This window comes from Glandiceps talaboti, chromosome 14 (genome assembly GCF_964340395.1).
Source record: "Glandiceps talaboti chromosome 14, keGlaTala1.1, whole genome shotgun sequence".
Classification (NCBI taxonomy): domain Eukaryota; kingdom Metazoa; phylum Hemichordata; class Enteropneusta; family Spengelidae; genus Glandiceps; species Glandiceps talaboti.
Genome location: NC_135562.1, coordinates 18772545 through 18798605, shown reverse-complemented (window position 1 = coordinate 18798605; position 26061 = coordinate 18772545). Strand labels below are relative to the sequence as shown.

The 26061-nt window shown below is 35.9% G+C and overlaps 1 protein-coding gene across 1 annotated transcript; it reads right to left on the bottom strand.

Annotated features, from left to right (window-relative positions):
* Window positions 1-1934: 1934 nt before the first annotated feature.
* On the bottom strand, window positions 1935-26061 carry LOC144445703 (uncharacterized). The gene is made up of 5 exons (XM_078135347.1): window positions 25565-26061; window positions 19148-19269; window positions 11616-11761; window positions 8754-8874; window positions 1935-4504 (listed from the first exon to the last, which is right to left on the bottom strand). Exons 1-5 carry the CDS (start codon window positions 26022-26024, stop codon window positions 4094-4096), a joined length of 1260 nt encoding a protein of 419 aa, XP_077991473.1. The 5' UTR covers window positions 26025-26061; the 3' UTR covers window positions 1935-4093.

Here is a 26061-nt window from a genome sequence, read left to right as displayed (position 1 = left end):
AACGAAGTATTGGCGATACTGGCAACACGAAATGGGCTGGGTCCGTCAACGGTCATGGTTTAGAAACAAATAACTCATAAATACAAGTACAATATCTGTGCCATGGATGTCACTGCCAGTATACCATGAAGTTAACTTGTCTGATGGACGAATGAACACAAACACATGTACACGGGGGGGGGGGGGGGGGGGAGCTTGACAATGTGCAAGCTCCTTGATTATAACCACACTGCCCCAAATAATTGCTTATATAATGCGCTTCTAATGTTAGATATTATTTCTTTAATAGTGTTCACAACACTGAAATACCTATCGCGGAAATACCTATCGCGGGCAGGCGTGCACAGAAGAAATGACAGTTTGAGCGGAACGAAATTCTGCATCTTATATTTATTCCCCGCATGAGTATGTGATAACATTTAAAAGACGTCCCGTGTCTGTCATTACTTTAGAACAAATGTTAAATTGGAATTCCGCTGTTTGGACAATGTTGGTCGAACACATTTTAGTCACTTGGCTAGTTCATATATACGCTGGTTTACAAAAGCTACTAAAATTACAAACCAACGCTTGTGTTGTGACCATACGTGAGAAAATGTTTCGCGCCTTTCCACCATAAACATTTCTTGGAGCGGTTGATTTTTGCCTGATATTACGTGATGGTGGCGACTATTTTTACCAGGGTTATTTGCATGCGTGATATGCATATGATATTTTTCTATTCAATGTAACTGTTGTAATTTATGCTGATTGTGGTTATATCAGTATGAGATGGTTGATATACTCGAATAGCTTATCAACGTCTATTAGCCTGTGTCCATACAAAGTGATGTTAAACGCGTGATTTTCCTATAGTTTGAAAAAACTAATCTTTAATTGCATGATGAAAATAATAATCAACTAATCTAATATTTAAAATGACGACAATAATCGTAACAGCAACAACAATAATAAACAGCGAATTGTGTATCGCTCTATATAATATATGGCGCTCAATTTCACCTCAAAAGTCTCAATCTATATATATGTTTAAGGTTATGCATGGTTCGGTCATTTATTTTCCCTCTCGAATTCGAATGCTTGTTTAACCTTTCGACATTGGAATCCATCAATCACGTTTAATTTGATGCCCATGACAGACGCATACGTGGAAAAAACGCGGCAAAAGCACTCAGCTCAGACGGGTGCGCTCTACTCAAAGGCTCGGTCGAAAAGACATCTTTCTGAAACATTGATGGACAAAATCTGGTTCCCTTGAAGAACATTATACGTTTTGTTGTAAATCAATGAACTCGGTAAGTTTCACTTTAAAAGTTTTAACATGAAAGAGATGCAGTGAGGTAGGGGACATTTTCATATCGATTGATTCCTATCCAGGAACCAGTCACATGAATTCCTGTGATCCATAAATTATAGATTATAATTTTGTTATGGGAATGTTCGTTTAAATTTTATTGTTGACGATACCACTGTAGTCACTGTTTTTGAGCTAAATCACACACACCTATGTCGTAATCACTTTCTTTTTTTACTATTTCCCATCTATACATCCTTGAGTAACGTTCTTGCCAAGGCAATCGGTCTGGTAGTTTTTCAAGTCGTTTACACACGTACATGTAATCTCAGATCACTAAATGGTCAGAGATGTAATTCATCCTGCCTATAGTACTAGAAACACACACGCGCGCATCTGCACGCACTTACTAATACTTCTACACACACACACACACACACATATACATACATACATACATACATACATACATACATACATACATGTATATATACAAAGCACACAACTGAACTAAGTACAGTTGTGCTAATGAATGGAATGAAAAGCTGGAAACATCAATGTCTGCTCACATCGTTTAATGGAGTGAAGTCATATTACAAAACAAAATGTATTTCATTTATATCTTACATTTAGACTACTTTTATTATATTATTTTAAGCGACTGGTACTATATATACAATATCAATTGCAATTTATTTATTTGAGCATTTATAACAAGCCTGTTAGAGGCATTGTGCATTTCGGTACATTTTGGTCACAAGCAATGAATACTATCAACATTTGTATTATACTATTTGATTGAAGAACAAGTTGATTGTCAAAATTTAGCAATATTAAATTCAGAAATTACAAAAATATTGAGTACACAGGATTAAAAAATCTTTTGAAATCATTAGTAAAATATACTTTTTCGTTTGTGTTGCAATGTCATTACATATTGCTCTGAGATACTACATGTATATCATTTAAACTTATCCTTGGATATCTAATAGTATACATACATATATATAGTCTGAGTACACAAAGAATTTAATTTACACTACTTTGTTGGCATAGTAAATTAGGCAGGGACATTCCCTGATCAACTTTTTTGTGCTCATGAAAAATGTCAGCAACAAAGCATTTTATCTCTGGCTATAATATCAAGTGTTTAAAGTTCAAGAGCACAACCTGTTCACTGGTAGTAACTATATAAACTGGTGGAGAACTTTGCACCAACAGCAGATACAATATTGTTATAATATTCATTATGTTGCATTTCAATTAATTAAAAGTTGCACACTGCATAATCACACATGGTGAACAGTTCTGCAATATAACATCTTGAGTACTGGATTAGGTTTTCATTATTGGGTCCATATCATATAACACAATGGTGTTGCCACACAACTATAGAGTAAATTTATTAGGCAATGATTACTAATGTAATTTTAAGATGGTTTGATTGATAGGACATGTTGATTCATTACTCATTCATTTTGTTATCTGGACACAATATACTGTTGGTTGTTGCTATAGGTGTGTTCATGGGTGCTATGCACAGTTGCCTATTCAACCATGTTTTCTTTGCAATATATGCGATAATTTGGCTGTTGCTATGGGCATGGTCATGGTCATGTTGTGGTCATGATATAGACTGATAGCGCATACATTTTTGGAATGTTTGTTCACTTGTCACTTGTCTATGAATCCCTGATGTTATCGTTGCAATATATGAGATCATTTGGCTGTTGCTATGGGCGTGGTCTTGTTACTTGCACCACCATTTGGCTCTTGCTATGGGCGTGGTCATGGGGATATTTCATACATTTTCTGAATGTTTACTTACCTGCCTACCAGATGATGTTGTTTGACCAAAATATACTGTCATTTGGTTGTTGCTAAGGGCGTGGTAATGGTTGCTAGGGTCAATTGTGTTATAATGTTTTGAAGAAAATGTGCAAAATAACACTTCAGGAAATATCTCACCAAGTTTCAGTCTCATTGACCGAGTACTTTCTGAGATGTAATTTTTTAACCAAAATTCACATCTTTACACCTTATTTGTCAAGTAGTTGTGAAGTTTACATTTTTTGACCTTACGCACATCTGTGATGCAATCATTTTCATTTGAACAATTTCCCAACTAGACACCAAAAGTATTATACCCACCAAAGATCAAAGAAATTGGTCCTGCAGTTTCTGACTTAAAGTTTTTTACACACACACACACACAGACAGACAGACAGACAGACAGACAGACACTTTGCCATGCCTATAGCACTACTGAACCTTATCAGTTCAGTTGTGCTAAAAAGTGTGTCGTCACATCATATTAGATAAGTTGACCTGACCAGAATCACTCATATCACACACCCAGAACAGAACTGAATCACCAGTGGGTAAAACATATTTTTGATACGTATACTGTACACATACTATTATTAAGCAATTTTTCAATAAATTGATTTTGGCGTTTATGTTTTTAACCTATTACTGTATCACTTACGGATGAAATCAACCTCTAATTAACACATGCAAGGTCTTATTACTGCATGGATGGCAAGATCATCTTTATGTAAGAGTCAACAACAGTCTAACACTTGTAACATTAAAATGATGGATCTACAATTTAGCTATACATGTACTTGCATTTCTTGACCTTGCATTAGGGTCATAAAAAAATGTTTGTTATTGTACATACAATTACAAACTTTTTGCATATATTTTAACACTTTGTTTGGTTTATAAAGATAGCACAAACAACGACATTACATAACATAAGGCATTCTTGCAGTATCACTGAGAACATCATATCTTTTAAATAGCCCCATCCACATCTGCTTTGAACATCATCACAACAGCCTTTATGGCAAGATATATAAATGAGATTGCATCATTATTTATTTTGTCAAAGTTTACCCTTTGATATAATAACACCGAACTTTCAAGAGGATTAGGAAGTGGCCGTTCTGACATACACTTCAAAGTATCTCTTGATATGTGACATCTTGTAAGTAAAACATACAAGTCATTTAATTTACCCTCTCTATTCCGAATTACATGAAGAGACACTTGGTATACTGTCTTGTACATCGCAGTACCAAAGGGGCTATCTTCACCAATGGCTAAGGCCTCGCATGCCATCTGTGGGAGAAACTGTTCTGCCTCATCTGATGGCTTCCAAGGTTGCTCCTTACGTACATGTGCCTTTTTAGTTATCACCTTGTTCTGAAAAAATATAATAGTACTAGTCAAATTGAAGCACAGCTGACTATATTCTAATGATTATGCAGATTTCTTTACTTTAGCAATTAACCCCAGATAAAACATTGTTTGCAATGGTTATTCTAACATGTACAAACTATAAATAGACTGAACAAAAACCAAAACTTTAAAATACAAGTCTTTGTAGTCTTCGTAGAAGATACATTCCCTACAAATACTTTACTTCAATGTTATTGAATGGCGACATGATTGACAAGAATTTGGTGGCAACAATTAAATACTACAAAATGAGAAAATGCAGAAAATGGCTACATTGCCATAATTGACCCTAACGGCCAACATCAAGCTGAAGTCTCAACATTATGGTAAATTTATTGTGCATTAAATGTCTCTCGATGAAAAACTTCATAAGTTATTAACAAATTTGCTAGATGTATTTTACCTTGACGATTGAGTGTAGCAACAAGCTGATAAAGAATTTTGATTCAAAACATGACCATGCCCATAGCATGCATCCGTCTGTGTGTGTGTTTGTGTTTGTCTGTGTCATCATTTTTCTTAAAAACAGCTGAAATTTGCTACACATCTTCCATATGCTAATGGAAATAACTGATTAGATTTTAGTAAACATCCAATGAACACTAATTAGTTATTTGCATAATTAATGGTTTTCAGTAATTATTTGGAACACATACTTCAAATTCAATATAATTTAGTTCATACATTATCCATAACAAATTGCACATGTCCTATAAGGTTTGTTGATTTAGCTCAGAGTTTTTATGAATAATTTGCATAATTAATGAATTCCAGTAATTAGTTTACATGTATATTTTAAAAATGCAATTTCAATTTCAATATAATTTAGTACATAAGTTAACCAAGTGCATTTGTCCTATAATTTAAAGTTTGATGATGTAGATTACAGTTTTAATGTATAATTTGGGCATGTTAGTTATGAAAATATGGCATGTGAACAAGTTATAAGAAAAATACAACATGGTGTCATATCGTCATTTCAAAAATTGACTGTCATTTCTGGGAATACGTTGTTAGTGCTGAACTTATCCAGCATACAAATGTACTACATGTAGATGGCTATAATATTTCAATCTTGAGAAATGGTAATTAATGACAAGGAAAATCAACAAGTTTTGATTATTAGTACATATGTACAGTATATGGTAGAAGCATTTCCCATAACCAATTTTCAATAGTAGTATTTAGTGTGCTATGCACATGAAGTGTCACGTAGTAGTAGTACACATACACCGACCGTTAGCCCTTATGTACCTTTATGGTTTAACATTTACACAAATAAACATTGAATATCAGCAGGAAGTCCAGTAATTGAACTTCCTGAGTCGAAGTACAACGGCTCAGTTGACGTGGATCTACCTTTAAAACTACTACTACATGGCGTTATTTGTGCACACAAGCAACCGACAACATACAAAGTATTTCAACTGTAAAAACATTCAGTGATTGTATTGCTATATATTTACGGTAATTAAAGAATTCTTGTTTAGAGGTACCTCTATGCATTTCGTCTTATGTACATGTTAGCTACACTGGAATGCGTCTCCCCCGTAGTGTTCATGATTATCTCAGCGAACGCCTACGTGTTTTCTGTATTAGGCTTGAAGTATTGAACGAATCATAGAAATATTTGCCACAGTGCACAGTTGTGTTATATGAATCCAGAAAAGAGGAAATTTAAGATATAATTTCTATAGTAGGTCTGTTAGCAAGCTAATCGTAACATTGTAGTGAGTATCAAAGCATCACCAACCATGACTAGAAATTGTTACAAGTTTGGTGCACGAGTCGACATACTACAAGCTCACGCATGGCAATACTAGGGCCTTGGGAAGTGCAGTTCAATTTCCGGGTTGTGGAAGTGCGGTTTTGACTTTCATGTCGTCGATAAATGGGAATAAACTACTTTTTTTATGTTTGTCAGTACAGTAACATTCCTAAATGGTCAAGTTGAGTTGAGAAATCACGATGTTCCGCAACACGTGGCCGTATATAAACATCAAGATGCAAGGGCTGAACGTAATCAGTTATTTATAATGCGAAATTTTGTTACGTAAATGACGTTTTTATTCAAAATTTTTAAGAAAAAAATATTTTTGGTGACCTTTAAATCTAGCCACATCAAAACATACAATAATGAGGACAAACTCTAGTTTTTAACTTTTTTTTCTGGATATGTCCGAATTAGACTAACGAATGCTGTGACTCAAATCTTACACAATCAATGCACCAGCTTGATGAAACGACTACTTAGACAGAGGTTTCTCCGTTTAATCTTAGCGTGCAAACGTGGTTTTGAAACGTCTTGTTAAGTGCCGATTGTCTTTAAATGTTTTGTGACATATTATGGGAACCTTTGTTAATTTCTTCTCGTCCACATCAGACAATTAGATGTCATTCAAAAATATACTCTAGTGGTCAACAGCCCTGGAAATCAATACGAATACCCCTGGAAAACTGACAAAAAAAACCCTGGAAAGTCCAGGAATTTTGTTTTGCTTTAAGTGTACGAACCCTGTGCATTGCATTGCGTTGCGTACACTACAAACTGTCTTCAGTATGACGCAACCTGATTATGTTTGAGGAGAAGCCTACTACCGAGAACGCCTACGCATTCAATTACTGGACTTCCTGTTGATATTCAATGTTTGTTGATGTTTGTTGATATTCAATGCGTACATGTATGCCCATGACATGTAAGACGCAACCTGATTGGTTGTGAGGCTTAGTGAGCAGAAATTCGTTTGAATGGGCGCCATCTCAGATGTAGAGGAGGCGATCAGGCTAACAAATGTAAACATGTACATGTACCAAGAAGGTCAATTCAGGCAAAATAACGAAGGTAAAATAGCAATGAACGATTAGCCGGCATCTACATCGGATTTTCATCAGATTGTGTCTGACGGCTACAATCTAGTTATGAAACCCCTGCCGGTGACTTTTATACATATGCACATAGTTTTTACAACCACACCAGTGTTTCCTCTGGGTCAAAAAATTTACTAGCAATTTGGCTAATTTGCCTCAAAATTTATTAGCCAAACAAGACTTTCAATTAGCCAAACTTTTGCGATATTAATGAACTTATAAAGACAATAACGCAAACTTGTATGTTTTTACTCTGTTTATTTACATACATTTTTCATGTCTGGTGCTACAACTTTGAAGTTTGAAGTCACGAGTGAAGCGACGATCAAATAGACCACATCGTTGGACAGTCTATCCTGAAAACTTCATTTAGATAAATTCAAACTTCCACGTCACCATTTCATTCTCACTAAAACTGAAACTTTTTCCTTTTGAGCTTCGTTACTAGATCGAACGCATTACATGCATTTCGTCTGAGGTGAACTTGGTTCACACGTTATGTATCGTTCAAGAATAAACGAATATCTTTGTGTATACCGAGTTAACAGTTCTCCACAGATCAGCAACACAGAATTTGTATCAAACGCTTTTACAACTGTATCCCTGTCAAAATGAACGTTCACCCTGTCGTTCGTGCTTCATGTCATGGAACTCAGTTTGTACATTGCGGTATTCACCGTATTGTCTGGGGGTTTTTTCAGCCTGCATAGTGGAAGGGCCCGGTAAAGACGACTCATCTGCCATTGCCCCTTACATGTGACGAACTACAATGATCAAATATTTTACAAGCATGGATCACATGATCAGATGCTGCAAGGTTTTACACAACAGAACTTACAAGTTTGTTAGACAGGATGTTTATTTACATTGCTGATGTAACAATTTTATGATTTGGTTAACTTTTGAGGAACGCACAATGTGTACACTTCCTTCTAAATGCAATACAATATAGTTTAAATTACGGATATTCAATGTTGCGACAAAGGAACCACAAGCAGAAGACATAGATTTTCTGGTGCCCTATTCTAAATTGGCTTCGCAAGTTTGGCTAATTGTATCAAAAATATTCTTGCCAAATGCAGACTTTATTTGCATTTTGCGATTTGGCGAGTGGGCAGCGGAAATACTGCATACTTTAAAAGTCTGCTTCCCTTGATCTATCATACATACTGTACGTATGATGACGTTGAGAACAATGGTGTTGCTAAGCGTTTGACACTTCAGCTTGACCATCCGAACGTGGTTGCTATGCACTCAATGGGATCTCGTGGGATTTTGTGAGATCTTCCACGAGATGAATAATGCTTTATTCAGATGTCACATAAACTTATAATTTGATACATACCTCTGTGCAAGTTAAGACTTGAAGCACACCCTTGCCACTTATACCACACACTTCGATGTTACTTTGTACGCCAAGTTCTTTTCCACAAATTGTCATTTTCCTTCCTGTTGACTCCCGAACACTGCCACAACAAATAAGAATACCATGAAAGTTAAATATGTGCATGATATTATCAACAGAAGAAGTTACTTTGTATATAACTTGGTCTTAAGTTTGTACATCCAAAAGTAAATGGAATGTATACATGTATGTACATTTCAGAGGTCATGTCCACTTTTTTTTAATGATGCATCCATGGGAAGCATTCCCACCAAAATTAGCATCAAAATCCTGTTTGCCTCTTTTCCGAAATTGCATGCACACTACATGCATTTCGGATGTACACTAAATACATTAAAAATGTTTACATGTACATGTACATGTACATGTCATTCTTCCGCACACTGTATACATGTACACAGCTTGTATTTCCAAAATGTCACAAGAAAACATTTATACATGTATGCAACAATACTCTATACATGTACCATGGTTTAATATTATCTTCTGGACTTTCAATTTTCTATGGTAATCACTCTCTGGAAATATGAGCTTCAAGAATGAACTCCGAATAAATCTGTTCGGGCTCTTCTCGAAGTTGGACTATACAGAATACATATAACCCTACACTATGGTACAGTACTGCAGTGCACAAACAAAGTTACAGGACATCAATAACAGTGTTAACTTTCAATTTGACAGAGACACAGTTGTATAAGAGTTTGAAACAAATGTGGCAGCATGAAGTGAACTGTTAACTCGGTATACACATGTACACCAAGAAATTTCTTTATTCTTGAACAATGCCTTTACATTACTTGTGAACTGTGTTCACCTAAGAGCATGTACATGTAGTGAACAGTTGGTAAATTCAACTAATGCATTCAACCTAACATTGTAGTCACAAAGCTCATAAACAAAAATAGCAATAATGGCATTGTAGCATAACTGTACAGTTGAATGACTATCCAGTTGCCTCCAACCCAGTTGTTATCTTTGCAATATACACAATCATTTGGCTGTTACTATGGGCGTGGTCAAGTTGCTAGACAGATTTGCATACATTTTTTGAATGTTTATAAATTCACTTGTCTATTAATCCCTGATGTTATCTTTGCAATTTAGACGTGATCATTTGGTTGTTGCTATGGACGTGATCTTTTCGCTAGGTATATTCGCTACATTTGTTGATGTTTATTCATTTGTCTATTAATCCCTGTTGTTACCTTTGCAATATACATGTATGTGATCATGTGGCTGTTGCTATAGGCGTGGTCTTGTTGCTAGGCACATTTACATATATTTTTTGAATGTTTATTCTTGTACATGTATTTTTTAATCCCTGTTGTTACCTTTGCAATATATGTGTTCATGTGGCTGTTACAATGGTGAGTGTAAGTCTTGTTGCTAAGCACATTTACATATATGTTTTCCTTCTGTGCATTTATTATTTACCATGAAAACGGGTGTGCATATATCCCGCATACGTAGGGGATCATGAAAACCAAGTGAAGTCGAGGATGGCAAGCTTTGAGAATAGTTGGGCATTTGAACAGCATATTTGACAACTAACTTTCATTTGGGACTTGAAGAATCACATATGTACATATACATTGTACAGCTAAATTTCTTCCATAAATCATGAAATGGCAAGACTACATGTATACCCTTATCGAAGGCATTCAGTTTAAATCTGGTTTGAATTTATATTCACTTGTGTAAGAATCCCTGTTGTCATCTTTGTGAAATACAAAACCATTGGGCTGTTGTTATGAGTGTGGTCATGGTTGTTAGGGATATTTGCAAACATTTTTTGAATGTTTACTCACTTTCCTACCAGATAATGTTATTTGACCAAACTGCATGTTACTAAAGATTTGGTCATGGCTACATGTAGGGCCACTTGTGTCAAAATGTTTTTAAGAAAATTTGTAGAATAACAATTCTGGAAACTTCCCACCAAGGTTCAGTCTCACTGATAGAGTACTTTTCATCAACGATGAGATAATTCTAGGGTTAATATTTCTTCATGTAAACACCATGGGATACATCCCCATTACATTACAGTGCAATCTCTGTAGATTTGGAATTAAAGATTTTTGATAAAAACAACAACACAATTTTAGCCCTATTTGCATATTAATAATGGAATTATCATATCAGGATAAATCTTAATCTAAACACCCCTAAGAACATTCCCACCAAATTTCAGACCAGTCTCCCCAGTAGTTTTGGAGTGTAAGTTTTTTGACCAAAAATGACATTTTTTGTCCAAAATCACATACCTGTGATGAGATTATTTTGCTTGAACACTTTCCCAACTAGACACCAAAAGTAATCAGACTAGCATTTTTTTTAGTTTAAAGTTGTCCATACATACACAAGCACACACACAGACAGGCAGACATCGCACCATGCCTATAATACTACTGAACCTTATCATTTCAGTGCACTAAAAAGTTTTAGTGAGAATGAAATGGTGATGTGGCGGTATGAATTTATGTGAGTGTTTTCAGACAGGCACAGCATAAACTGTCCGCCAATGTTGTCAACACGTATTTGATCATCGCTCAACCTATGAATAGAAGATGTTTTAATGGCTGTGATATCAATGCAAACCCTTTCTCACCACTTCTCTTGTGTCTGATCAGGGTCCAGCTCACAGCAGTTAGTGGCTGTTTGCAAACAGTTTTCACCAGATGACGCTCTTATTTTATGAATACACACATGCACACTTTTCTCCATGCTTACTGCATGACACAACTAAACCTCATTTAAGTTAAGTTGTGCTAAAAAGGAACTGTATGTCATATATGTACTTACTTAATAACAAGGTCAATGTCAGTACGTTTAGATGCAACTCTCACCACCTCAACAATTAAGTCATCCAATGTACACTCACTCACTTTTGAATCTTTCAGGACAGTGATCCATCTATACAACACCAGTCTGTATTCACTCTTATTAGCCTGGTAAAGAGGACAAAATACCAGAAAACAGATTAGTGGATATATAATGATCATAACTTTGCAATAAATATAAGCACATGTCCATTATACAAGTTCATGTACATGTACCTGTACATTTTTATGTTCTTTACTGTTAGTGATATATTACCATAATTAAGTAACTTAAGTAGACAACACAATGTTTCATGTCTCACACTAGTCTTGCTGCTAGACGTTCGGGCTTTCTTTCGATGCTATAACTATAAGCGAACGAAGTTCGCATGTGAGGGCTTGCCTGAACAGTCTAGCGAATGTCATTTTCAGACCGGACATTCCATTGAGATTACATTGAGCGGTGGGTTGGGCCATCTATATATACTTTAATATATTCAATAACCTATGACCTCGGGGAATCTCTGCATGCAAGTGTTGACAAACACATTTACGTCATTACTATGGCTTATCGGTTTATGGTAATTGTGAGTTTGATGAGTGTGTAGACGTTGTCATTCACACATTTCAATTAACGCATTGGTGGTTATTTATACAAGCCCCTCCTTAAGATGAATATGCATGAAAATTTAGCTATTGTCCTCTGTTTGTGCTTGTCGCTAATACGGTTCTCTGATTGGCAGTTATTTATATCCTGATGACATTCGCTAGACCTCGGATGTTCCATCCTCGATAGCATTGTTCGGCTGTGTGTCGTATTTTATCGGAAGAACATCCGAGGGCTAGCTGATAGACTAGTCTCACACCTGTTTCATTACAAATTACATCAGACAAAAATACAGAAACTGATCATGTGCACACCAGAAAATGATGCACTTTGTCCCAATGCAAACACAAATCAACATCACTATTGAATGAGACAAGGGAGATTCGAACAAAAAACTATTTGCATTCAGTGATAAAACATATTTGTGTAAGGGACGACATCGAAATCAAAAGCATCGTAATTACGCGTCGTAACGAGTAAAGACGAGTAGCTACTAGTAGTTACGATGTACTACGGTGAATATTCATAAGTCTCAACGCATATTCATGTAATTTAGGTTGTAGACAATAAAAAGTAAACACCTATTGTCCGTTATTCATGAGCCCAAACTACGACCATTTACGCGTAGTCTTCATCGTGAAAAAAATAACGAAACAAAAAGATTTTCTTTCCTGTGCGCAAATCAGTTTCACGCTTACTTTTTTCAATGCTATTCATTCGATGCCTTCTACATGGCATTCGTACAGTCGGCTAGTCAACTAAGTGTTTCAGATATATTCAGATGTTTACCTAATATTTCTTGCCTAAAAATACCTTGAAGAAGAATTTTTATTTGAAACGTCGGATTTTACATCTATTTATTCGGACTGCCTCACAAGTTCCTTATGCACTTCTCGGCTGGTCAACAAACATGTCGACCATTTTCGTCTGGCTGGTGAACGGTGCATTGATCGTGTTAGATTCTAGTCGCAGGATTCGTCAGTCGAATTCGAACATTGTCCACAAAAACAAATTAAAAACTAAAGCTTGTCTCGCATTAATATATCGTTTGACTTGATTGATTTAGAAGTCACCTAAAAACCTTTTGTTTCTTCAAAATTTTGAGGAAAAACGTCATTTATATAACAAAATTTCGGGCTACGAATAACTGAATACGTTCATCACTTGCGTCTCTATGTTTATATATCTACCGACATCATGCATCACGCCACGTGTTGCCGAACATTGCGATTTCTTAACTCAACCCCATCATTTAGGAATGTTACTGTACTGAGAAACATAAAAAATTAGTTGTTGTTTTAGAATATATAAAACAAATCCCGTTATTCGATGATATAAAAGTCAAAACTGCACTTCCGCAACCCGGAAATTCAACAGCATTTCTTGGCCCTACCATGGCCGCCAAGCGTGAGCTTGTAAGTTGTACTGTTAGTTTGTACTGAATATTGAAACTTTGATTTCGTGCATATCTTATTGGTTTTTTTTAATGAATATCGCCCATGAACTTGCACTCATAAAAACATGTGCAGTACTAGTTTCATCAGCACATTACTGGCTGAGTACGTGGTTTTCTTTGACGATCGAAAATTATGACAAACTACGATCAACTACGATAGAAGACGATGTCATCATTGGAAACACTGAAGGTGAGAATCTCTATCTATTGTGTGTCGGCAACCACAAATTACGTGTATCTACGCGTAAAGACGACATCGTTAAGGGAAACAAAGAAAGGTAAACTTATTATCTATTGTCAGTTATTCATGAACTTGAACACCTCATTATCTCCCGTTTCTCGTAGTACATCGTAGCTACTAGTAGTTACTAGTCTTTACTCGTAGCGACGCGTAATTACGATGCTTTTGATTTCGATGACGCCCCTAATTTGTTACAAAAAATGTGAAACACCGGGTTGCAGGTTGCGAATTTATTAAATAAAGTCAGAATAAATCACAATGTGACAACATGAAAATAAATGCATTCTCACCAACTCTGGCAACCATATCATACTACATTGTATATGGAATTTTAGATCATCAGGCATAAGTCACGGAATTGAATTTCAAACTTCACAGAGCTACATGTACAATGAATACTGTACTGTCACTGGTTAACAACTACATGTATGTACATTGTACTCAGTGTCCTGCTTGATATTGTGATATACATGTATATCTTTACACTGAGGTTCTGGCTATGATGAATAATAATATTGTGAACCCTACATTTGTAAAATTTCTAACTCAAAATTTTGAATTCCTCTTCATCGATGGGTCTGTAGTTTTGTCACAGAAATCAAGTTCTGTCACATATAAATGCTGAAGACTGCAGCTTTCGTAATATAAAATTGTGCTCTTATCTTGGAATGGTGTAAATACCTAGGTTTTTGATGGCCACACAGACTCGCGTAGTTGGTGGTAGATTTTATCTGAAGTCACAGACTGCATAGTTTTTCAATTCCTATAATTCTGAAGAGTCTGTGTGTAATAGCGAAACGTATATGCAGCAATAAACAGAAAAACAGTAACATACTGTAGCAACCAGTAGTCACCAGTATTCAACAGCTGGCCAAACTTTATCTATACCATTTCAAGAGCATGGTTTTACATGACAGCAGCTGCTGTTTTCAGCATTACATGTACATGTATAGTGTGACAGAACTTGATTTCTTGGACAGAACTAGAGATCCACTGATGAGTACATGTACATGTACATTGTAAGTAAGTTTTGGGATAATTTCAGTGTAGCAGAATACAAAGACATGTAGAAATAATACTGTACATTCTTGTATCACACCAATGGTTCTTTTGACTTACTAATACATGTACATGTACTAATAACAATTCACCTGTTCAGGTTGACAGGCTTTGTCTAATTATATGTATCTGTTTGCTGATTTTGTGACTGATATTGGCAATGACATGATAATTGGCATGCCCCCTTGTCTTCTGATTTGGAGATTCTCTGACTTTCATGGATAACCTGATAACCTGTCCTGTCCTCTGTCAATGATATTAGCTGAGTTCCCATTGATGACATGATTGTTTTTTAGTGCTGCAGCAGAGGCCAAAAAAAGTGGCGTAGTTTTCAAGATAGCACAACTGGAATATTACCAGCATAATACATGTGTATATATCAAACTCTTCATGAGAGTCTCAGGAATATGGAAATCCATGATGACCGAGCCAACAATTATTAAAAATTAAGTTAGAGCACAATATGTAACATAGTGTAAAAAACTACATAGGATCAACATTTGTTGGGATAAAATAAAGATACTACATGTATGTGTTGTGTTTGTGGATCATATTAAAGTTTTAATGTGTTTAGGTTAAAGATGTGTACATGTATGTTTTTGTGTGTGATGATATGTATTAGGTGACACACAGGAACTATTGCTGCCTGAATAACGTGCATGTCACCATGGTAATAAACATATTTTGATCCAATATCACAATTTGTTTCCCTGTTGTTCAGCAACAGAAACCTGGAGAGTAACTTAATGTTTTGCAGTTCAGTTTTATCTTGACAATAATGTAAGGTTTCTATAAATCAAATTAACTGTTAGAGTCTAACAAATAAGGAAATGTATGATGACAGACCTGGAGACTAATATAAAGTAACTTTCAACACTTTTTATAACATGCTGCAGGAAGACTAAGACCAACATTTGTTCGGATGACATACGGGTACAATGTAGTATGCGTTTAATTCGGATATCATATTAACGATTCAATGTGTTTAGGTTCAACAGATATATATAATTTGTGTGGGAAAGGTATCACTACATACAAGACCCATTCTTCTCAGAAAATATGCATGTTACCATGGCAATGGCCATGTTTTGTGCCAAAATCACTATCGTCTTCCTGTAGTTTAGCAACGGAAACAGGAGAGTCACATAATGTTTTGCAGGTTTATATATATATCAAACTCTTTGTTAGAGTCTAACAAATAAGAAAAGATATGATGGCAGACTTGGAAACTGATCCAAAGAAAGTTACAACACTTTGTGTTACATGTTGCAGTTAGACTGAGATCGACATTTATTCAAAAATACCGCCAATGGCATTGTAGCACATCTGTACAGTTTTTAAAAATGTTTATCCATATGCTAGTCCATGCTAACAATAGTTGGTCGTTTTTTTTTTTTTTGAATGACTATCCAGTTGCCTATCCAACCATGTCGCTATCTTTACGATATATGCTATCACTTGGCTGTTGCTATGGGTGTGGTCATGTTGTTAGATATATTTGCATACATTTTTATATGTTTTTGTTCACTTGTGTATGAATTCCTGATATTATCTTTGCAATATACAAATGTATGTGATCATTTTGCTGTTGCTATGGGTGTGGTCTTGTTGCTACATGTAGGCACATTTTCATACATTTATTACATGTTTATTCATTTCTTTTTCAATTCCTGTTATCTTTGCGATATACATGATTATTTTCATTTGAAAAATTTCCCAAACTAGACACCAGAAGTAACATGACCACCACATATCAAAGCAATTGGTCCAACAGTTTTTGACTTAAAGTTGTTTACACACACACACACAAACACACATCCACACAGACAGACAAACACTTTGCCATGCCTATATATGACTGAACCTTCAGTTCAGTTGTGCTAATTACCATACAGGTGTTACATGTACATTGTATGTGATGTGTTCTTGTACAATGTATCATGTTAACAATTTAATGTGTTTATGTTGAATATGCGCCTGTCTGCGTTACATGTAGGTGTCAACTTGCGATATATATGAACAACTATTCCCAAACAATATGCATGTTACCATAGCAACAGTCACGTTTTGAGCTAAATCCCACTTTGTCTTCCTGTAATCCAGCAATGGAAAACTGGACAGTCACCTAAAGTTTTACAGGGTGGCTTTAAAGTGAAAATAAGTATTAAGGCTTCCATACATTAACAGGGTTCGTACACTTAAAGCAAAACAAAATTCCTGGACTTTCCAGGGGGTTTTCGTCAGTTTTCCAGGGGTATTCATATTGATTTTGCCCATTTTCCAGGGGTGTTGACACTAAAGTATACTTTTTGAATGACATCTAATTGTCTGATGTGGACGAGAAAAAAATTAACAACAGTTCCCATAATATGTTACAAAACATTTTAAAGACAATCGACACTATGCAAGATGTTGGTTTCAAAACCACGTTTGCACGCTAAGACTAACGGAGAAACCTCTGTCATCAAAGTAGCAGTTTCGTCAAGCTGGTGCATTGATCATGTAAGATTGAGTCGCAGCATTCGTCAGTCTAATTCAGACATATCCAGAAAAATAAATTAAAAACTAAAGTTTGTCCTCGTTATTGTATGGTTTGATGTTACTAGATTTATAAGTCACCTAAAATAATTTTTTTCTTCAAAATTTAGAATAAAAACGCCATTTACGTAACGAAATTTCGAGCTATGAATAACTGAATACATTCATCGCTTGCGTCTCGATGTTTATGTACGGATGCCACGAGTTGCAGAACATCGTGATTTCTCAACTCAACTTGACCATTGACGAATGTTACTGTACCGACAACATAAAACAGTAGTTTATTCTTTTAGAACATGTAACACAAATACCCATTTATTGACGACATAAAAGTCACAACCGTACTTCCACAACCCGGAAATTCACCTGCACTTCCCGAGGCCCTAGCCCTAGTATTGCCATGCCTGAGCTTAGTATGTCGACTCGTGCCCCGAACTTGTAACAATTTCTAATCGTGGTTGATGATGCTTTGATACTCGCTACAATGTTACGATAATCTTGTTAGAAGACCTACTGTTACCCCCGGCCGGGACTGTTAATGCAATATCATGTCCCTGAAATGACGACTGGGAGATGGAGTAGCAATATACTGTCGCAAGATCGAAACAAACACTGCGGCGCCCCCCATTCAACTATGCATAGGCACGGTCTGTGGGGCAAAGTGTCTCGTGTACCGATCGTTCGACTGTCTGTGTTTAATCGGTGTGAATTTTGATTCACCACCGTGGCGAAAGGCTTTGAAAATATTTTCGCCATTTCATATTTACGAGATTCAGAACCATATGAATGGCTGGCTCGAGCAAACATGACGATCGTCAATATTAATCGATCGATTGATCATGATCATTTTCCAGGGTTTTCCAGGGGTAGGGCGCATTTTCCAGGGTTTTCCAGGGTTTTCCAGGGAGGGTTTGAAATTCCAGGGTTTTCCAGGACCGTGCGAACCCTGATTAAACTCTTTGTTTGAGTAACGGAAATATATGATGACATAACTGGAGACTAACACAAATAATGTTACAACACATTTTGCGACATGATGAATAAAGACTGAGACGAATATTGATGGTACGCAATAATATGTATTTGGGTCTTCTTACATGTACACGATGTTACATATTGTGCTTTAATTTAATTTTTAATAATGGATTTCCATATTCCTGAGACATTAACAAAGAGTTTGATATACACGTGTATATTATGCTGGTATTTTTCCGGCTGTGCTTGACATCCAAAATGCGGTCCCTGCTGCAGCACTATTTGTCAAACATGGTCTGCGATAGTGGATTGATTAAACACCTTGGATGAACATCATTGTGTAGGTCTGGTGAAAGTCCAGACGTTGTTTTCATCCACTTTCTGTTATGTTCTTTCATTCTTGTGCCAAAACTTCTACCTGTTTCGCCAATGTACACTTTATATATTTAAACACGAGTGACATAGGAAGTTGTAGATGCAATCACCTACAGGTTTAAGTTAATGATATAAAATGCACATGTACTAATACAAAAACTTACTATGTTTTACCAACCTGACGAACATGTTTAAACACATACAATTCACCATACACATTCTTATTTGATATAATGTTTCTGAAAATTTGTGATTGATACTTACTTTCTGAGCCAAGAGATGTAGACTTTGTTTATCTTGTTCTTTGTTCAGATTACTGTCATGCCAGAATTTCACTAAGGTATCAAGGAAAGGATCCTGAAACAGCTTGTTGTCATCATTATCATCTAGAAGTGGAAAACAAACACTTAGAGAATCAAACACTTCTAAGCCATAACTACACATAGGCCAAGTTACATGTACACTGGGTGCATGCATGAAGCAATTCATTGCATGGGACAAGGCTAGCAAACTAGAACATGTACATGAAGCAATTAACTGTTTCGATCACTGCACAGTCGGAACGCAACCACCCACCATAGAGGGCGTTCATTATGCAGAGGTCATGTGATTATTTTCAGATATGGCAGCTCCCGTAAGACAAATGTTCACGTACGCGAAACACAGGCTGATTTTCACAGTTAAGTCAGGTTTCCATTGAAATGGCCGTAGATTTGGTGAAAGTAGGTATTTAGGATAATTTATGAGAAATTATATGTCACTGTGGACATTTTTTCATAGAATCTACTTCGTCGGAAATCTTGTGTGAAATTTACCATTTTCCACATTTGACGACCTGAATCTCAAAAAGTTTTGATGGTAGAAAAATAAGTATCACATGGAAGCTAGACAATGTATTCATCTGTAACTGAGCCAAATTTTAACGTTGGTGAGCTGTTTATATAAAAGTGCTGCAGTTTTTTGTGAACGATCTTGGTACCAGCAATGACGGTACGGTATTACATGCATCGGTGAAATATCGAAAACATAGGTTATTGCCGATACGTATGTACAGGGATTTGACCACCCGATAGATAACTAGAAAAAGTAGGTATATTGCAGGTATGTACCTTTTTTGAAATATTCAGGAAAATAAGGTTTTGAAATTTACATTTATAGGGTGCAGGAATTTGTTATTCTTCCCCAAAAGAAAAATAGCCTGAAATTACTGCTCTTTCTACTACTACTACTACCACTACTACTACTACTACTACTACTACTACTACTACTACTACTACTAATAATAATAATAATAATAATAATAATAATATTACTACTAATCTTTATTACACTACAAAGGTAAATTACAAGTTCAAAAACCCATTTCTTTTAACTGTCGAAACATGTGTCTGGTTATTTAAGACAACTAAAGAGTAATTTTGAATAGCTTTTAGTCTAAATCAGTACTCCAGTCTTGTCACCGTTCAACTCATATTCCACCAAGTTTTCTATATATTTAAAGTCTGCTGCCTCCAGGTTATCAATCAAAGACCCTGTCCTCATCAATCAACACAAGTAATGTCAAACTCATATTTTAGTTGTTTTTCATTAAGTTCTGTGCCATTTTAATAATTTTAGATTTAAGATATTCACAACCAATACGTAGATGTGAGGTAATATCATGACTTGGCAAAGAAGCAATCAAAGAATTCTTAAGTACATTTACAGAAAGAATTTCCTTTTCTAAACTATCAACTTTATTGTTGGCAGCATAGAGAGTGAAAAGAAAACAGTCTTCAAGAGATGACCCACATCTCCTTAGTAAAGTCCCAAGCTTTTTGTACATGGGGTTAGAATAGGAAATCAAACAATCACCAAATACAATCTGGAGTTTCACCATCAGCCATCTCTTATTTTTTTTCAACAAATCTAAGGTATCTGACCTTTCATACTTTTCAATCTTTTTTTGAAGTTCTTTCAAGTAAACACCGTACACAAAAGAAAGAAACATTGCCCTATTCTCTTCAAATTCTCTGCATACAAATAAAATCGCACAGCTACAGCGTGCGCCACAATGGAATTAATGTCACTACAAGTGACATTCCTGTAACTATCACATAGAGATCTCATGTATTCTTTAGAAGCTGCCTTGACGCTGCTAACTTCAAATTCTGAACGGACAAACTTTGAAAAAGCTGTCATACAGGAGCCACAAATGAGAGACTTTCATTAGTAAGACCTTCAACATCTAGTTTAATGTGATGAACATATTTCAACATTAACTCCAGATCACTTATGTTGTATTTCTGTTGTTTTGGTGACATTGTTTGTGTGCAAACTGCACACGGACGATAAACATTGCCCTTTACAAAGTCATAAATTTCACAGTAGTGTTGGTGACACAAAGGCATACTTTGTGGCAGACTTTCCAATATAGCAGCAATTTTAAGATGCTCAAACAATTGGTTATATGTTGCAATAGTGGAGGCATCATGATCTGCCATAGCTGAACACAAATTGTACTTGATTAATGTACAATGGCTTGATTATGTTCGCTTGGGTTGACTTTGGTCAGTGGGTAACTTGAAACTACAGGTCATCTTTCTGTCACAACTGCTACACATGCAATCAGTTTTGGACAGACGCTCATGGGATTTTGTTCTGAAATTTGACAAAACATACTGAACCAAACTGTCATTTTCTCTGCGACACAAATGATAATACCTTGTTTTTGAGTAACAGCCACATACAATACATGGACCACATGATTTATCTGGATGTACCAAATCAGATGACTTCTTGCCACCACCATACCCAGTCATGTTAATGGACAGAGTTGAGTGAACCTTGTGATCAATTGTTGTCCCAGACAGAATTGGTTTACCATCATAAATCAACTTGTATGCACTACTAGAAATGCCTGCGTTCTCTAAAACAAAGTTGATAAGATCAGAAGAAGATATAGCAGGTGAAGGAGATTCATAGATGAGAACAGAGAGTGGTCAGGTAGAATAAGCAGAAATTGGTATTCACAGGGAAAGTTTGTTTTATAGGCTAGGACAATAGAAGTCACATACACTGTGAGCATATAAGTGCACAACACATCAAAGTAATCATCACATACATTGTTTGAATGTGATACTTGTATTTCTTGGTTGACAGACTTGACCTGACATTGTGAAAAACTGTGCAGCCCAGTGTTAGCATCATGACAACAATTATTTTGTAGACTGTTTGCTTCATGAAGTAGAAAAACTGAAGTCATATACAACATTAGAACATATGTGCACAGCACATCAAAATATTCATGACAAAGAGCACCTGTATCTGATATGTTGTGCCAACAGACTCTGTCTGCCATTGTTTAAACAATACCAGTACAGTGTTAAACAAATCACTGACACTAGTGTTTTTTTGATGAAATAAAAGCTTCCTACAGCAAGGTTTCTTTGCAGTCAGACACATAATCTGTCTAATAATCGGATGTTAGATAACCGTCTACAGAAATTATCAGCTGCACAATTTGACATAGGTGAATGTGGGATTCAACTCTATCTTGCCATCACATCAAACTGGCAACGTCACACCTGTAGTTGTGTTTTCTATTGCATGATATTTCATGATCATATGTAGACAGACTTTGTTTACCTTTTGGCAGAAATAAGGAATATGACCTGGCTACAAAACAATATAACACTGACAAACTGATAAAATATACCTCACTCTATGATCTTAAATTGGAAATATGCAAATACCGAGTACAAAAGAGTGAAAAGACTGGAGATTGAAAGTCAAAAGGTGAAGAAATCAAGTAGTAAGAATTGAAGAGACCAATAGCAAAGCAGAGTAATTGTAAAGCTATCAATATATTGTCATTTTCACTTTTAACAGTGCATATATTTCCACTGCTTCTCGTGCTACTATATGAAAATAGGAAATAATTAACAAAATCGAACAGTGTAAAGACAGTGGAGGGAAGTATTACGACTACTAGAAATAGAAGTATAGGCAGGAGAAAAAATAAAAGACAGGTCATTTGATATCCAAAAGTATGAACTAAAATAAGATCAACTTGTATTTTATAAGGATCAGAATGCTTCTCATCATTGAACAAGTTGACACCGATTCTATGACACAAAACATGGTCATTTCTTACACCAATTTCATCACAAACATTTTGGATTATAGCGTCTCTTTCATAAGGAGATTTCAACTGTCTGAGCTTCAATTTCATCAAAATCAAACAAGAGGACACACTCTCTGAATGTAGACCGTGATCAACTGTCCCCTGATGTACATGGCCCAATGTATGCATGCCAACGGGCAGTGATGCAGGCAGCAATGCGAGGAGTAACACAAAAACAGTTCCACTAATCACTGCGTGCGTAATCAGAACTTTAGAACTACAAACTATCATTTTTGAACACCGAGTATGTGACAGCACAGCACTTGCCTGGTAACAGTGGAAGCAAACAAAAAGACGGCGTTTTTCACTGATAACAGCGATCGTAAAAATACAAACTTGACCACCCAAAATAAGAACGATCGTAAAAATACCAACTTGACCAACAAAATGAAAAAGGACAATCTTGACCTGTTAAATGTAAAAGTATCAATAAAAATGACGAACACAGCTCAGAATGCAGAGAGCCGTAACATACAAGTACACGTCTAGCTCCTTAGATGACCGAGCGTGAAATGACGTTGTTGAGTCAGGCCAGGGTCAAAGTTGGGTTTCGCAAATGCTTCTGGGAGTACATGTAGATACAAGAAATTTCCTAGACTTTTACAAAAAATAATAAATTTTTCAAAAATAATCTTAAAATGCAAAAATTACTGTTTATATAAAAGTGCTGCAGTTCTAAAAAACCCGGAAGTGCGACAAAAATTACTTTGGCTTGTTATGGGGTCATGCAATTATTTCTTCTTTTCACCAAAAAGATACGCCAATTGGACATGTAAATGCAGAAACATAAAGCTCAGTTATGAAATTGAATATACTGTAAATTTCAGTCGAAAATTTTCACCAGTTGTTTACAGTAAACGGCTTATAAAATTACGCGGGAATTTAACACCGTACTTCCGGGTTTGATTACTATCTGACGCTGAGGGCGCCAGCAAGAATAGAAATCGTCATGAATAACGTTCAAATGGGTGACCTGCGTTCCGACTGGCAAGGTCAAATTGTTGTCCACCTCTGCATAGACATACATTTATACATGTATACAAAATGCACATTGTACAGGTCATAGACGAATTATAAAGGTCAAGTTCTAGTAAAAGGAACTTAGGAAAGAAGTTTTGAAATTGATGCACATTTTGATGTTTCTAAGAATAACCCTACATCACACGTTGTACTTTGAGTATTGAACCCAAATATGTACATGTTGTAAATGTATTACTCCATCTATATCCACTACCAGTAAGACCTGTTGGTTCATGTCAAGCAGTAACCAAAAATCAGGGTTCCAGTTGATCTTGAATTCAGAGTATTGAACCCAAATATCCACTGCCAGTAACACCTCTTAGTTCATGTCAAGCACTCACCAAAAATCTGGGTTCGAGGTGATCTTGAAATCAGAGACCACTGATTCAGTGAATTTTTATTTTGCCATCAAAATCAATACTCTACTATGTATTTTAAAGTGGTCTACCAGGACCACTTTATTGTACAACAGTTTGAAAACATTTATTTCATTTCAAAGAGAAAGCTACAATGTAGCTGAAAGGAATTTCAGATAAAAGTGTATACATTGTATGTTTCGGAGATTCCTAAATAAACACGTGGAAAAAAATGAATAAAATTAATTCACTATTATAATAATATTGAGTGACTAACGCACTGAACATCCCCCATCTTGCTCAGTGCTACTAAACTATAAATCTAAAGTAGATGGTACATGTACATGAACCATCTACATGTACATTTAGGGCCAGTAGTATCAAAATGCTATGACCAAAAACTGCAGATAATACATGTACCTCCAGAAACACCCTCACCAAATTTCAGCCCCATTATTAATGTACTTTTCAAGATACGTTTTTGACCAAAACTAAGAGATTTTTAGACCTACGTGTAATTTGCATATTGCTGAAAATGTACATTACTGTTGTACACATCCCTACATGCATCCCCATTAAATTTCATCCAAACCTGCCCAGTAGTTTTGAATTGAAATATTTTTTGACCAAAAAGACACATTTTAGCCCTAATTTCCATATATCATATTGGGATCATCACATCATGAGCAAGTCTTTAACTAAATTATACCACCCCCATCACCATCAAATTCAAGTCAAATCTAAACTGTAGTTTTGAAAATACACTGATTTTTGAACAAAAAGACACATTTTTAGCCCTAATTTGAATCTCACTGGTGAGATAATCATGTATTTAGAATACATCTTAAAACAACCCTTAACATTCCCACAGGTACTCGAATCAATCAGTATGGTTTAAAAAAAAATATGTATGTTATTTACATACATGTACATATATTTTTTAAAAACCATACAGACTACCTGTGTAACATTCCCACCACATCTCAGCCGCATTTGATCAGTAATTTTGGAAGACAAAAAGACACATTTTAACCCTAACTAATTTGCGTATCACTAATACATCATGTCATCCCCACAACAGCCCTACAAAATTTCAGCCCAATCTGCCCAGTAGTTTTGGAGTTCTCAGTATAAACTTACTTTCCAAATGACGAGACAGGCCATCATTATCTACCATTTGTCCATTCCAGGTAGCTGATGTTGCAGCCGCGAATAACACACCTGACCGGGATCCCAGCATAGCATCTGCCCTGCTTGGACTTGATACCAACCATTCCTTTAGCACGGCACTGGTCACATGGGCGTCCATTCCCAAAGGTACAAAATCCAGTCTTAAACTGTTAACATGCATTTTATCCCAGTGAGAACCCGATGGGTAATGCAAGACTTTGTGTATTTTGGTGCAATTGTCTTGCTCACAGACGCCAAATTTATATTGACTGCAATCCTCTCCGCTGAGCCGAGTGTAGTGGGAAACTGGCCGACTATTATCACCGTCATCATTGACAAATTTGTCTTCTAAAGACTGTGCCTTGAAGGCTTTACAGAGCTGTGCCGTATCCACTTTACCTTCATACTTGTCATCGTGGTCACTGGACATTTTGACACTAAATTTGAACACCCAAATTGACGGTTGC